Raw genomic sequence first — 14,408 nt, forward strand, 5'->3', positions numbered from 1 at the left:
GACACCCCAGCTTCCTGAGTTCCTTCTCCTATACCCCGACTTCCTGTGTTCCTCTGACACCCCGACTTCCTGTGTGTCTTCTCCCGACACACCTTTCGGGGCACGTTAGTTGTCAGGATGCTTAGCTTAAGCAAACTGGATAGGCCTTTTTTTCCCCCTTTCCCAACTCTTGGCTTTCATTTGTTCTGTGGTTGGCCTCATTCTCTGGCCGTGAGGAAGTGGCCACCAGGAGCCCCAGGCTTGTCCCCTGCCAGCTTGGTTACCCTATCAGAAAAGAGCCTTTCTGTCAACGGGGTTCCGGCAAAAGTGCAGGCCCGAGTCACATGACCACCTCTGAGCCAATCACAGAGGGGCTCGGAGACGAGAAGCCGGGACTCGGGGTCCACTCTAGAGACGGCTGGGTGGGCCGGGGGAATCAGCCCCACCCCAGCCATATGGTCTAAGAATTGGGGAGGGGAGGGTAGTTTTCCAAGGCAAAACTGAGGGGCTGCTTCCTCCCAGAAGTTGGGAGGGGGCTACTGGGCCAGTGGAAAGAGCAGCTGCTCCCTCCAGGGTGGCTGGGTTCACCCAGCCTGTCGGGGCGGGTGGTGTGGAGGGAAGGGATGCCGTACCTGGGGCCCTGGGGCGCCGGGGCCCAGGCTGGGGCCCACACCAGGGACCTCTCTCCCCCTGCAGTCCATCTCGGGTTTTGCACACAGCTGCTTCCAGTATGCCATCCAGAAGAAGTGGCCGCTGTACATGAGCACCAAGAACACCATCCTGAAAGCCTACGACGGGCGCTTCAAGGACATCTTCCAGGAGATCTTTGAGAAGTAACAGCCTCTCCCTTTATCGCTCCCTCGGGATTTCACAGCCTTCCTTGCCTGTCCCCCCAGCCCCCAGCCTACAGGGTGGTCACTGTCCCAGTGCATTTGACGCAGCCCTGAGCTTGGGGGGAGATCCGCAACCTGTCAGCCTCCCGCCCTCTCCCCACAACAGGCCCTTGTGCTTCCAGGCACTATAAGACCGACTTTGACAAGAATAAGATCTGGTATGAGCACCGGCTTATTGACGACATGGTGGCTCAGGTCCTCAAGTCTTCCGGTGGCTTCGTGTGGGCCTGCAAGAACTACGACGGAGATGTGCAGTCGGATATCCTGGCGCAGGGTACGCTGGGAGCACCGCTCTCCAGGGGCTGGGCTGTTGGTCTCTTCTGGCTGGGGGACTTTTCAGACCCTTTTCATAGAGAACTCTAGTGTGGCCTGCTGACTCATTGCAGGGTTCCCCGTGGACAGCAGGGGGCAGGAGCTCTCTGGCATCTGAGTGAGGAAGGCTTGCCAAATTAGGTTTGGACTGGTGTATTACTAAGGCTACTGTTACAGAGAAGGGAGAACAAAGGAATTCAAGTTCTTTTTTTTTTAAGTTTTTTTTTGGTAAAGATTTTATTTATTTGACAGAGAGAGACACAGCGAAAGAGGGAACACAAGCAGGGGGAGTGGGAGAGGGAGAAGCAGGCTTCCCACGGAGCAGGGAGCCCGATGCGGGGCTCGATCCCAGGACCCCGAGATCATGACCTGAGCTGAAGGCAGACGCTTAATGACTGAGCCACCCAGGCGCCCCAGGAATTCAAGTTCTAAAGGGCTAGGTGTGTCAGCTTTGAGGTTGTTCCTGCCTGTGGGCCAAGTGACTGTGGCTCCAGGTTTGGCTCCAGGAGGAAAATGGGATTGAGCACAACTGGGTGCTTTTTGAACAACAGAGAATTCATTTTGCACAGTAAATCTGTTGGATGTAGGAGAATACTGGGGAAGGTGGCAAAGCCCCACGCCCTAGAGTGTCCCGTGAGACAAATTGGATTACGGCAGGGGCATGGATGAGGCCATTAGAGAGGTAGCTGTGAGAACTCGCCCATTTGTGCTGGGAACGAGAGCGGGAAAGGCGGTGAGAGTAGACAACATGTGAAGTACGGAGAGGGTGGAAAAACAATGTTCCATGAGATGGGGTGAAGTCTAGCTCCTGATACGGAGGAAAGTGAAGTCCACCCCAGGTTGTTGAGGAAAAGACCTAGGGTCCTGATGTTTTATAAAAACCTTTGGCTTTATTTCAGTAAGTGCAGTGGTGATCCTCTCACTAGAACAATTCCTATCTAGGATGGAAAGATGAAAAGCCACAGCAGACCAGAGAAAGGCATGAAAGTTACCCTTAAGTAATAAGGAATTGGTGAGCGTGAGGGTCCGGTAACCATGGAGAAGAGACCCTCTCCCCCTGCCCCAGCTGCAGACATTCTTAGACAACTAATTTTTTTTCTTTTCTTTTTTTTAAGATTTTATTTCTTTATTTGAGAGAAAGTGAGAGAGTACAAGCAGGGTAGGGGGAGAGGAGATGAGTAGAGGGAGAGGGAGAAGCAGCCTTCCCACTGAGCAGAGAGCCGGACACTGGGCTCGATCCCAGGGTCCCGGGATTGTGATCTGAGCCAAAGGCAGACACTTAACCAGCCGAGCCACCCAGGTGCCCCTTAGACAAGTAATTTTCTTATAGAAGTTTTTCACTTTTTGGGAACACCTAGGTAGCTACCCAGATATATGTTCACAGGCTGACGAATGCCACCTTTGAATGCCCCCTGCCCTGTGCTGGGCTCTGGAGACCCAGGACAAGGGTAGACAAGCCGGAAACGGTGGCTGTCCTCCCAGGCACAGTCGGGGCTTGTGAGCTGAGAGGCAGCTCACGAGCAGGAGGGCAGGGTGGGTGAGGGGTGGTGTTGGCCCTGAAAGGAGTCTTCCCCCTCTTCAGGCTTTGGCTCCCTTGGCCTGATGACGTCTGTGCTGGTCTGCCCGGATGGGAAGACCATCGAGGCTGAGGCTGCTCATGGAACGGTCACCCGCCATTATCGGGAGCACCAGAAGGTGAGTGGTAGGGACTGTGGTCGCGTGCCCATCTACCCCAGGGGCTCAGAACCCATTGGCGCGGAAGACTGGGAGGATGGGTCTGGCTTGTCAGTCTAGGGGTGGGCAGCTGCGTCCAGGTGGCCCCCTTGTCAGCTGCTTTGGCTCCTAATGCCTCTGTGGCCCCTGCCCCGCAGGGCCGGCCCACCAGCACGAACCCCATTGCCAGCATCTTTGCCTGGACACGTGGCCTGGAGCACCGGGGGAAGCTGGACGGGAACCAGGACCTCATCAGGTGAGCCGAGAGGGCGGGGGGCCTGAGCTGGCCCAGGGCAGGTGCTGGGCCCCGGCTCTGTGAGCTGGGGCCTCACTCTGCCCCGCCGCCTGCAGGTTTGCGCAGACCCTGGAGAAAGTGTGTGTCCAGACTGTGGAGAGCGGAGCCATGACCAAGGACCTGGCAGGCTGCATCCATGGCCTCAGCAAGTGCGTGGCCTGTGGCGGAGGGCGGGGCTGGCCTTCGCGGACCTCGGGGCCGGGTGGGAAGAAGCCAGAGGCTCCTTAGAGGCCCCTCCGGGATCCGCTTCGCTGCCAAGGGCCTGAGGTGGGACAGGTCCACAGCCCTGAGGCCCAGTGCGTTGGTCCCCATTCCCGGGGCTAGCGGGCTGGCCACTCAGGGCCTTGCCATCCCCTTCCCTACGAGTTCCTGCTGAACTTGCTGCAGCCCTTGGCCGTGGGCTCCCGGCAGCCTGTGACCGGTAGCCTGGGTGCGCGGCTCCCCACGGGCGAGGGGGTCAGGGGGCAGCCACCTGGGGGCCCGAGCTCGAGCTCTGCCCTGGCAGGGCCCGGCTGGAGGCGCTCCTCACGCGAACCGTGTTCCCTCGGCAGTGTGAAGCTGAACGAGCACTTCCTGAACACGTCGGACTTCCTGGACACCATCAAGAACAACCTGGACAAGGCCCTGGGCCAGTAGTGGGGGCGGGAGCGCGGCCCGGCGGCTGTGGCGGGCGGGCCGGGCCGAGCAAGCCGCGGGCCGCGGGGGAGCCCCTCCTCAGGCCTTTCTAGGGGACGTTTTTTATATGAGCAAGATGTTTTTAAAAGTATCTGCGTTTCCCCTCATGGTGACGTGAGGCAGGAACAGCGTTTTACCTCAGCCAGTCAGTGTGTCTTGCATACTGTAATTTATATTGCCCTTGGAACACATGGTGCCATATTTAGCTACTAAAAAGTTCTTCACAAAACCGTCTGCTGTGTTTGTGCCCCAGGGAAGGAGGCCGCGCAGCTCGGGCCCCAGAGAGAGAGGGCCTCAAGGACTGGCGGATTCTCCCCGGGACAGACTGGGACGCCGCAGGCCTGGGTCCCCGGCCGCCATCAGTCAGGGCCCACCGTGAGGGGAGGGGAGTGGGCAGCACTGGGAGCATCCGAACTGCACGGGAGCCGCCTGACGGGCCCCGGGACTCCCGGTGTGCGGGCCCGTGGGCTCCCTGAGATTACCTAGCGCAATCCCGTCCCTATATCCTCCTGTCCATTTCAGGGTTGCTATCACTTCTCATAGATTCTGGTTTTTCGCTTTGTTGGTTCTAAGCTTCTCAACATCTCCGGGCCTCTCTCTCTGCCCTTTTCTGGGTCTTCAAAGTGGATCCCACACAGCAGCTGCCCCTCTGTCCTGTCCATGGCTGCCTGGGGCTTGGGGCTGGGGCTGGGGCTGGGACTGGGGCCCAGACTTGGGTTCATCTTCGCTGTTCTTTGGCGAAAAAGTAAGATTACAAAGTTGCTTTAAAGCTAAGTAGATCCAGTTGAAAGGGCTGTCTTTTACGCAGGGATTGTATTCTACTTTTGGTGTTTACATGTCCAGGGGAAGGGTCATACCATCTTCACCTGATACAGTAAATACTCGGCAACCCAGTTTCGGGGGGGACTCTCATGGCTCCTGAGACTGGACAGTTGGGACCTCGGGAGCTTGGAGATGGGCTGTGGCCACCACTCACTCTGGTGGCCTCCATCTGGCCGAGGGATAACGTACTCCCTTCGCTCATCACGCTGGACTCCCAGGGCGGCAGGAAGAAAAGCTGGTGTGCTGGTTCTGCTTAGGCCCAACTCCTGGGGCGAAGCTCAAGGTTTCTGGGCCCTTCTTAAGGGCTGGCAGCCTCTGAAGGGCAGTGTGGCATCGTGAACTGGCTTCTGTCCTGGTGCCCTGTTGGTGGGTCAGCAGGGGAAGCGGTTTTTCTCTGCAGTTGGTGGGAATTCTGGGGCCTGGGCTGGAGCCCTTCCCTCTTGGGGGGCTCGGAGCAGCTCCCCGTAGGTGCCTGGCCCTGCAGGTGGCCATTCCCATGCAAAGGATGGTCTGGGTTTCTTCCCCTCCTTGGAGAGTGACGCCTCCGCAGGGTTGGGAAGCCTCGTTGGGAGTCCCTTGTGGGGGACGGTGAGGACCAAGTCCTCAAGAACCAGGGGAAGAAGCACTCACAGTCACCTCGCTAAAGAATATTCATTTATTTATAATTATTGCTAAGTAAACTTCTCTTTTAAACGGGAACATAAAAACACAGTAGGGCTTTGCACAAGTGGAATTTCTAAACAGTTGGTTTGTATACACATCAAAATAAGTTAGGATGGAATTTGTCCAGGAGTTTCCAAGTCACCCAAGAGGCCGCGTGCGCGCCTCTCTCGAAAGGTTGGGGGAGGGGTGAGGACAGGAGCCTTGCGGAGACCACCCCCCAGCTCAAATGTGTGAGTTGTGCTGTTTCCTTCTCTTAGCTTTGCCCGGGTCCAAGGCACAGGGCAGGGGGGCGTTCAAGTATCGAACCTCGCAGAGGGCCGGTGCTGATGGTGGGGCTGGGGGAGGAAAGGGGAGCCCCACCCTGGGGGCCAGCCCTTCTCCCTTGGGTTTCCACGACCAAGGCCACTGCACTGGCAGGAAAGAAGAGGAGGAGGAGGTACAGGGTTCTTTTTGGTACCAGGGGAGAAAGACATTGTGGGAAGAGGTAGTTTGCAGGGGGTGAGGCTTCTGCTCAGCAGGAGAAAATGTCTTCTACAGTGACGGGGTCACTGCCACCTGAGGGTCATCATGGCGGGCACCTGGGGGGCTGGGGGGGGCGCCTCGGGGTTCTGGAGGGGAAAGGCTCCTGTGAGCCCCCAGCCCTCTGGTCTGCTGCCTCTTAGCGTGAGTGAGCTTTAGCAGAGAAGGAAGGGGCACCTGGCTGCCTGATCCCGAGGCCACCTTGTCCTCCCCTCAGTCCTGATCACAGCCACCCTGTAGCCTGGCTTGGTCCTTCACTAAGGATACAGCTTTGGGGGCGGCTGCATTTCCAGCTGGTTCCCCCCCCCACCCCGTCTGTTACCCCTCCTTTCCTGGTTTCTGGGCTGAAGTTGGTGGCTTCACCTCCTTCGCGCCTTTGGGGACAGCCCTGCCTGCCCCTCCCCACCGAGGCCTCAGGTGAGTGGGCAGGAGTCTGGGTGCCCTAGCGTTCCTGAATGTGCCCTTTCGTGCCCCGGGCCTGTCTTGGGGTCCCGGGGCAGAAGGGGGCGTGGGGACAGAGGCCGGGAGAGCAGGCGAGCCAGGCAGCGGGCCGCGGGCTGAGCGAGTCACGGGCCACAGGGGCGGTGCAGGTCTCCCCCCCCCCCGCCCCCGCCAGGGCCTGTCCGGCTCCGCCCCCCGCCCCCCCGCCCCCCGCCCCGGCCCCTCCGCGCCTGGGCCAGGCCTGAGCCCTGCCCGGACAGCCGCTCGAGGTTGGGGAGGCATGAAGCACGCACAGCACACGAGGGAGCTTCCGTTTGGAAAAAGAAAATGATCTCCATCAGAAAAGAATAGGCGACACGGAATTGGAAAGAAAAAAAAAAAATAAATTACCTTCAAAATACCCCTTTTGCTCAAAAAAATTTTTTTTTCTCTATGGTCTTCATTTTCTTTTTAACTATGTTGCTCTTCATGGGAACCTGTTGACTCTTGGCTGTCCACTTCCTCAACATGGATACTTGTTAATAATACAACACTCCAGCCACCCCCCAGGTGGTCCTTGGCCTCCTGTGAGGACAGCCCCTCTGGGTCCCCTGCCCCTCACTCGAGGGGCTTCCAGCTGTCTTAGCGTGTGCCCAGCGAAAGGCACGTCCCAGCTCTGCTCACGTCGGGGGACCCTGGTGCGGTGGCCCGTTCAACAAAGAACTGGATGACATCTGTTGAAATCCACTTTAGGGACACCCACTTTCAAACTGGGGAAGGTGGGGGCCTTCGGGGGGTTGGCTGGAGAGGGCACTAGCTGGGGGCTGGGCTACACCCCGCTTTCCTGAGGCCAGGACCGGGGCTGCATGCATGCCTGGCTCCCGGAGAGCTCGGGAGGCACCAGGAGGTAGAAGGCAGAGGGCCCTGCCTGGCTGTTGATGAACAGGGTGGGGAAGGGGGCTCTGGGGCCTGGGCGTTTTCCAGCCCAGGGAAGGGGGTGGGCTGGGGGGGGTGGCGCGCAGTGCTGACCAGCACAGGAGCTCAAACATCCCTTAGAGGCAGGAGTTGGTCCAGAGCGGAAGCAAGGCCAGGCTCAAGTTATGTCTTCCTCCAGTGCCAGGGCCCCTCTGCCGGGCCTGGAGAGACCTGAGGACCTGTGCCCTTGTGACCTGGCCCCAGATGGCCCCCACCAGCATTTCTCCCACCCTCCCGCAGCAGCAGGTCAAGGAGACCCAGAGCTGGGCCTTCTGTGCTCTCCTTCCTTCCCCAGATGCCTGGGGCCTGTGCCTGGTTCACAGCTGAGGCTAGCAGTAGTCTCCATTTGGTCGAAAAGTCCCTAGTGGTGCAAACGACTCGGTGGGGGCGGGGGGGGGGGCTCGGGACAGTGGGGCAGTAGCTTCTGGGCCGCGGCAGGTGCAGCCCGCAGCAGCGGGGTCTCCCCCCACGTCCCACGCCCTCCCTGCCCCTGCTGGGCGGCCCAGCTTGCGCTATAGCACGTTGTAGTAGGCCATCTCCTTCATGGCCTGTCCAGTGAGGACGCTGGCCTCGGCGCTGCTGTCCACCCCGGCGTAGGCGTAGGCGTTCTCGAAGTCCTCCATCTCCTGCTGGCCGTCAAGCTCGGAGGGGTCAGTGCCTGTCAGCTCCATCATGGGGTCTGCAAGAGAGGGGCACAGTTAGGCCCGGATGCCGCCTCCTGGGAAGAGCCAGTCCCTTCTACACGGAAGCAGAGGACCTTTCTCAAGAGAGGACTTCCTAGTCATTGCTTCCAGAGGATTCTCCGCTGCCTCTCTTCCTTCCTGTGCCGGGAAGCCCCAGGCTCCTGTGGCTTCTCAGAGGGGTCAGCAGACCTGAGCGCTAAAGCTGTGTGTGTTGGGGGAGGTGGGGGGAGCAGTGCAGGCCTGGCCTTGAACTCTTGTTTGCCCTCCGAAGTCAGCCCTCCTATGCATCCTCTGCAGTGTTTTGCATTGGCCCCCTTGGCCACATGAAAGCCTGCTGCTGTACGTCATGTTTCTGCAGCACCACTCACTTAGCATGTGAACTATGGAACTGCCCATACACCGTCTCATGAATGCTCACGGCAATCCCGTGCAGGAGGTCAAAAGGAAGTTCAGAGAAGTTAATCCACTTGCCAAAGGGCGCCCAGCAAGTGCGTTGTTTTGGCCCACTGTGCTGTTCTGCCTCAAAGGGCGGGAGGGAGCCCTTTCTAACCTCTGGCTTCCTACCAGTCTTAGCGCTTTAGACCGGCTTTGCCCAGTGGTCTCCTTAGGCCTTGCTCTTCGAGGACAAACACCCAAGGTAGGTCAACAGAGATGCATGAGGCAAAAACTCCAAGAGGCCTCTCGTAATTTTATCAATTTGAAATCTTACTGTAAAGTTCTTAGCGTCAGAACAAAAGCCAGGTGGAAAGCTCCACAGAGGAGGCCCGGGGCTGCCTTCCATCCGAGGGAGGGAGGGAAGCCCAGGGGATGATCTGGGGACCCTGGGAAGCTGGCTGCCAAGGACTGTGGCTGAGCCCCAGTGTGTGTTCTGCCCCTGTGCACCTAGGAGAAGTGATGTGTTTTGGGGAGAAACAGACCCCAGTCAAGGGGGTGGTCCCGACAAGTCTAAGGCAGGGTTTTGGCACTACTAACATTTGGGGCCATGATTCTTTCCTGTGGGGGGCGCTGTAGGATGTGCGCGGTAGGACGGCTAGCAGTTTCCCTGGTCTCTACCGGCGTCACTCCAGGAACAACAATCCAAAACGTCTCTAGGCTTGGCCAAATGTCCCCAGGGGGCAAACTCACCCCCCAGTAAGAACCAGTGGTCTAAAGGCAATTCTACCCCTTGCCAACGAGTGGGTCAGGAATGAATTCAGGCCAGTGAATCATGATAGGGCTGCTTGTGAATTCTTTGAATTCACACGATTCTCACTGGTTTTTATAGAGCAAAGGGAAGAGGCTCTTACTGTCCCACTGGCTGTGCACAAGCCCTGAGCAGCACACCGCCCTAAAGAACAATGGCAGCCATCTTGTGACCATGAGGAAAATCAGAGCTAACGCTGTGAACAGACGGAGGGGAGCCTCACCCTGGTGTCATTGTTGAGGGGCTGACTCAGCCAACTCTGAAGATGGCCTGGATTTCAAGTCCTTTCTGAATCTATTTCATTATTGTTTAACGAGTTGGGGGGGGGGTCTATTACTCATCTGACAAACTGTGAGTCTTTCTGACTTTATAAAGCAAGGTTAGCTGTTGCAACTCCTAAAGATACTAGGCTGTTCCTTCCTCAAATCCTAGTGCCATACCTTCAAATGATACAGTTCACTAAACACTAAAACAAGCTAACAGTGTACCATTTTTTACAAGGACATTGATCCACCTCCCAGATTTATTAGGTGGTTCCATCTAGAATGTACGCTGCCTTCCTCCTGCATAAGTGTGAAGCCTGAGCTTTTCAGACCAAGGTTATATGCGAGAGGCGGATTGGCTTGGGTCCCAGCCATTCAAGTGCCAATCACTCTTTTACTGTCTGTCATCTGGTGCAGTCAGGAAGAAAGCAGTCCTCTGCAGCCCTGGTTACTGACCTCAGACAGAAAGAGCGTGTGCCTTCACCACCCCCTGGGAGCAAGGTGTGCAGGGACAGCTGTTTCCAAAAGGACAAGTTCTGCTCTGGTCCCTCCTGGTGGGTTAGGTACATGGCGGGTCTGCTAGACTGTGGCTGTCAAACACTACTGCACATAGAATGATCTAAAGTGCTTTAAAGTGCTGATCCTAGGCCACATGCCAGATCAATTACATCTGACTCTCTGGGGCTGAGACTCAGGCATCAGCATTTTAAAAATTCCCCAGGTGCTTTCGATGCGTAGCCAAGTTTGAGAACCAGACCTTTAGAGTCCAGATCAAAGGTTCTCCAAGTGAGGTCCCTGATCAGCAGCTTTGGCATCCCCTGAGAACTTGCTGGAAATGCAAATTCTGCAACCCTACCCCAGACCTACAGATTCAGATGCCCCAGGGGTGGAGCCCTGCCATTTGTTTTAACAGATTTCCAGGTGATTCCAATGCATGCCAAAGTTTGAAACCACCACTCTAGTCCCATGCCTCTAAAACTCTACTGTGCAAACAGATCGCCCTGGGATCTTTTTTGAAGTGCAGATTCTGATTCAGGAGGTGTGGGGTAGGGCTGAGTCAGCAGTTCTAGCAAGATCCCAGATGATCCTGATACTGTTGGTTCTCGTACCACATTTTGAGTTGGAAGGGGCTGCAGAGAGCACCTCTATGCAGCTAATGGGGTTGCATCCTTGCTCACAAGAACGGAAAACCGAGGACACCCGTTTCTGCCAGAAAACCCAGGCCATTCACTGGTGAGCTGCTGCAAAACCAAAGCAGGGTGCCTGCAGCCATCCCCCAACATCTGATTGACTGCTAGCGAGTAACGTCATGCAGGCAGGTCCACTCACCCGTATCGTTCCCTCTGCTACTTTGTCTGAGAAGACATGCCAGACAGTCAACTAGCTCCAGACCGTTCAGGGAGCCTTCCTGAGGTGCCATCAGCTCTTTCTTCCAGGAGAATCTCTTAAGTCCCTCCTCTCCTCAATAAGGCAAGAGAGACTAACGGTCTTCCACGACTGACGAGTGTGGAGGGCACAGGATATCGCTCACACTTAGGGATGTTATAAGCTACCAACCGCAGAGGTGAGGCCCCTCCCCTGAGTGCGTGGCCTACACTGTCTTTGGCAAGCACTGTGAAGAGTGTGACGGACTGCATTACACTTTTTGCCTTGGCCGCTGGGAAGCTCAGAGCTCCCCCGGGCTGTCCACAGACCCTCCCATGGTACAGTTGGGATCGACCTCACCCGGCTTCCCTCATCTCTCCAGCCTGCCCTTTTCCCTTTTGTTACTTCCTTTCCCAGCCAACCATTTCTTTTAAATGTCACTGTCATAGTCATAAAAGTGTCTGTCCTCCCCCCCCCGCCCCATGCCCAGGTGCTGTGATCTTCCCTGAGTTACCTAACTTCTCTGGCCTTCAGTTTCTGCATCTGTAAGATGGGGATAATTAGCAGAGCCAACCTCACTGTGGGGAGCACGTGAGTTAATAAAGGCCTGGCACACAGTCTGCACTTGATCAATATTAGTTAGGATTTTTATTTCTTACTGTTTACGTGAGCCCGCTGAAGTCCTCTGAGGAACATAAATGCCCCATCGTCAGCACCAGGACCACCTTCCAGGGTACCTCCCCCCTAGCCCGGAGCCCACCCCAGTGAGGTCTCAGGCCTGGCCAGCCTCCCCCCGGCCCTGACTGGACAGGAGGCTCCTGAGTGTGCCGTGACAGGACCACTCCTGCGCCGTCCGCTGTGCGTGGCCCACCCACCTTGGCTGTCTAGGCCGATGTCCATGACACCATGCTTGACCTTCATGTGCCGGCTCAGGTTGCCCTTGAGGTTAAACTTGCTGGAGCAGTAGGGGCACTTGAAGGGCTTGCTGCCCGCGTGCAGGTGCATGTGGCCCAGCAGGTTGTACATGCGGTTGAAGGACTTCCCACACACCTGGGAACACACCAACTCGGCATCAGGAGCTCTTGGGGAGCCTGCCCTCCCTGAACCCTCAGCCCACTCCCACCTCCCTGCTGGGGCTCGAATCCCATTGGCTATGGACAGCACTCACTCTGTCCTTTCCTAGGTGACCCCAGAGGCCCGAGAGCCAGAGACCCAAGCCAACTCTTGCTGGCCGCTGTTCCACTCTCCCCGAGCTGGAGTTACCAAAAACCCAGGGCTGGGCTCTCCGACCACACTGAGTCCCACGCCTGGGCTTTTTCCCCTCTGGCTGTGCAGGGACCTTCACCCCGTCCCCAACTTCCAAAAAATACCACCTCAACAGCGTATAAGCTCTGAACACCACGGCCCACAGCACCCCACCCACAGCACCGAGCCCGGGCGTTTTCACCCCCGAACTGGGTTCCCCTGCTTGCACTGGCCAGGCCGGCTCCGGGCAGGTGTTAGCGGCTGCAGTCATGCCGAGCTGGGGCCACCGGTGGGGACGTCCTGCCTGGGGGCCCTGACAGCCTGGTACCTTGCATTTGAATGGCTTCACAGGCGAGTGTACAATCATGTGGGTCTTGAGGGTCTGCTTCTGCACGAAGGTCTTAAAGCAGATATGGCACTGGTAGGGCCGGACGCTGGTATGGATCAGCATGTGCCGCTTCATGTTTGCCTGCAGGGTGAACTCCCGGCCGCACACCTCGCACTTGAACTCCTTCACGCCCTGGCGGGAGGAGGGGCGGGAGGGGTGATGGTCAGGCCACGTGACGGGCACAGCTCCTGGAAGTGTGTGTGTGTGGGGGGGGGGGGGGGGCGGCCACAGTATCCGAATGTTTGCACAGCTTCTAGAGAGCGACTTCCTGGGGGTGGGTTCCAGACGGGTACCCCTTGAGGAAAGCCTCTGGGAGAATGTTGGCGCGGGGCCACTGACTCCAGGAAGCCTTCTAGCTCCTACCCACACACCTGCTGTCTCCTGCCCACCTGGGCAGGTGTACCTCTAGGTTCGCACCAGCGCACCAAGGCAAATGCGTTCATTCATTCGTTCGTTCATCCATCCAGCAACCATTTACTGGGCACCTGAGACAAGCCCAGCATCACGCCAGGCACCAGGGATCTGTGGCCAAGATGAGAGCCACAGCCTGGAGGACTGTCCTCAGGTCAAGGGCACACCTATGTGTTTTTCCCCTCAGTGTTGTCTCTCAGTGGTCCTTCTGGTTCACGGACCCCTTTGGGATTAAAAGTGTGGACGCTCCAGGAAAAATGACACTTGGATCTGAATACGAGAGTTCTCAAACCTCCGGAGCCCATCCACTTGACCCCTTGAGAGTTTTCCGAGCTTCCCTGGTAATAAGAACCAACCACCTTGTTGCACATACAGCCTCTTGGGAGATTCCTCCCTGGAGATGCCGGGCCAGTAGGCCCAGGAATTTTTAGTCTCAACAAGTCCCTCAGATGATTCTTATCATTGAAGGAGTTTGGGACGCTTGGCCCCAGGAGACAATGATTCCAGGGGCAAACCCTCTGGTTTATCGTAACATGCTCGTCCATGGTCTGGAGGGGGCCCCCGGAGTGGGACAGGGCGTTGTGAGCACAGGGGGTCCCATGTACTGCCTGGGGGGAGGAAAGTCAGGACAAAGGTTGGGAGTTGATCTCTTTGCCGAGGCAGTAATTTAGTAGACCCCCGGTGGGACAGACATGTGGGTGTGGGCACGGCTGCTGTCTGCTTATGTGGGACAGTTTCGTATTTTGAGGTGCCTGTGTCTATCTCTGTTAGCAGACAGGGGCTGTGGGGCGCGTCTCTACGCTCACCCGACACACTGAAGGTGTGTCTGACCACCAGGGGGACCTGCCTCGGGGCGCTGACTCCCTAAGTGCATATGGATGTGCATGCTGTGCAAATTTAGGCTGATGACAGGCATGTTTTCCATTTTACCGGCCTTTGATTTTTGTTTTCGGTTTTTCTTCACCGTATTATTTCTCTTTTAACACTTTGCAGACTCGCAGGGATTTTTAGTAGAGGAGAAAAATGGCACAGAGAGGGCCCGTGTGCTTTTGGTTGCCCCTCTTTTCCCCGCAGACACGAAGTCGGTCGGTCATCTGGTTTCACTCAAGGCACGGTCCGCTTTAATGGCTGAGCCCAGACTCAGCTTCAGAATCCTTCTTAACATCACACTCCAGGCAGCTATACCAGCTGACTGGGGGGCAGCTGCAAAAGCCTACAAATCATCTCTGCTCTAGTAGAAGGCGTTCCCAGGGCCGGGAAGGCTGGATTCTTGGGCTGGCAGGCTATCACCCCCCGACTCGCTGCCGCGTTCACTGTGGGAGGTGAGGGCACAGGCTGGACCCCGAGTGGCCCTACGGTGGCCATTACAGAACGAGGGAGCTCTCTACCTTGAGCTGCAAAACATGAAGTTGGTTGGATTTGGGGTGGAAACGATGGGGCGGGCTAAGTGCCGGAGCGAGGCTGTGGGACCCACGAGGCCTCATTCCATCTGCTTGGACAGAAGGGCCTCTGGGAGGGGCTGGTGACAGTGGTTGAAAGGCAGGGTGGCTAGTGGCCTGAGGGGAGGGAGAGGACGGTGGGGGACAGTGGGTCAAAGTGATCTC

The 14,408-nt window shown here is 57.1% G+C and overlaps 2 protein-coding genes across 2 annotated transcripts; one reads left to right on the forward strand and one right to left on the reverse strand.

The window, feature by feature from the left end:
* The first annotated feature begins 629 nt into the window (after window positions 1-629).
* LOC102739921 (isocitrate dehydrogenase (NADP(+)) 2) lies at window positions 630-4,096 on the forward strand. The gene is made up of 6 exons (XM_081809758.1): window positions 630-812; window positions 995-1,146; window positions 2,767-2,879; window positions 3,056-3,153; window positions 3,249-3,341; window positions 3,744-4,096. The coding sequence occupies exons 1-6, from the start codon at window positions 739-741 to the stop codon at window positions 3,826-3,828; spliced, it is 615 nt and encodes a 204-aa protein (XP_081665884.1). The 5' UTR covers window positions 630-738; the 3' UTR covers window positions 3,829-4,096.
* Window positions 4,097-5,330: 1,234 nt separating this feature from the next.
* On the reverse strand, window positions 5,331-12,566 carry LOC102741723 (uncharacterized). The gene is made up of 3 exons (XM_006745358.3): window positions 12,334-12,566; window positions 11,636-11,810; window positions 5,331-7,945 (listed from the first exon to the last, which is right to left on the reverse strand). Exons 1-3 carry the CDS (start codon window positions 12,466-12,468, stop codon window positions 7,779-7,781), a joined length of 477 nt encoding a protein of 158 aa, XP_006745421.1. The 5' UTR covers window positions 12,469-12,566; the 3' UTR covers window positions 5,331-7,778.
* Between the last annotated feature and the right edge of the window lie 1,842 nt (window positions 12,567-14,408).

Source organism: Leptonychotes weddellii, unplaced genomic scaffold (genome assembly GCF_054177405.1).
Source record: "Leptonychotes weddellii isolate Sample4059 unplaced genomic scaffold, ASM5417740v2 HiC_scaffold_1331, whole genome shotgun sequence".
Taxonomy (NCBI): Eukaryota; Metazoa; Chordata; class Mammalia; order Carnivora; family Phocidae; genus Leptonychotes; species Leptonychotes weddellii.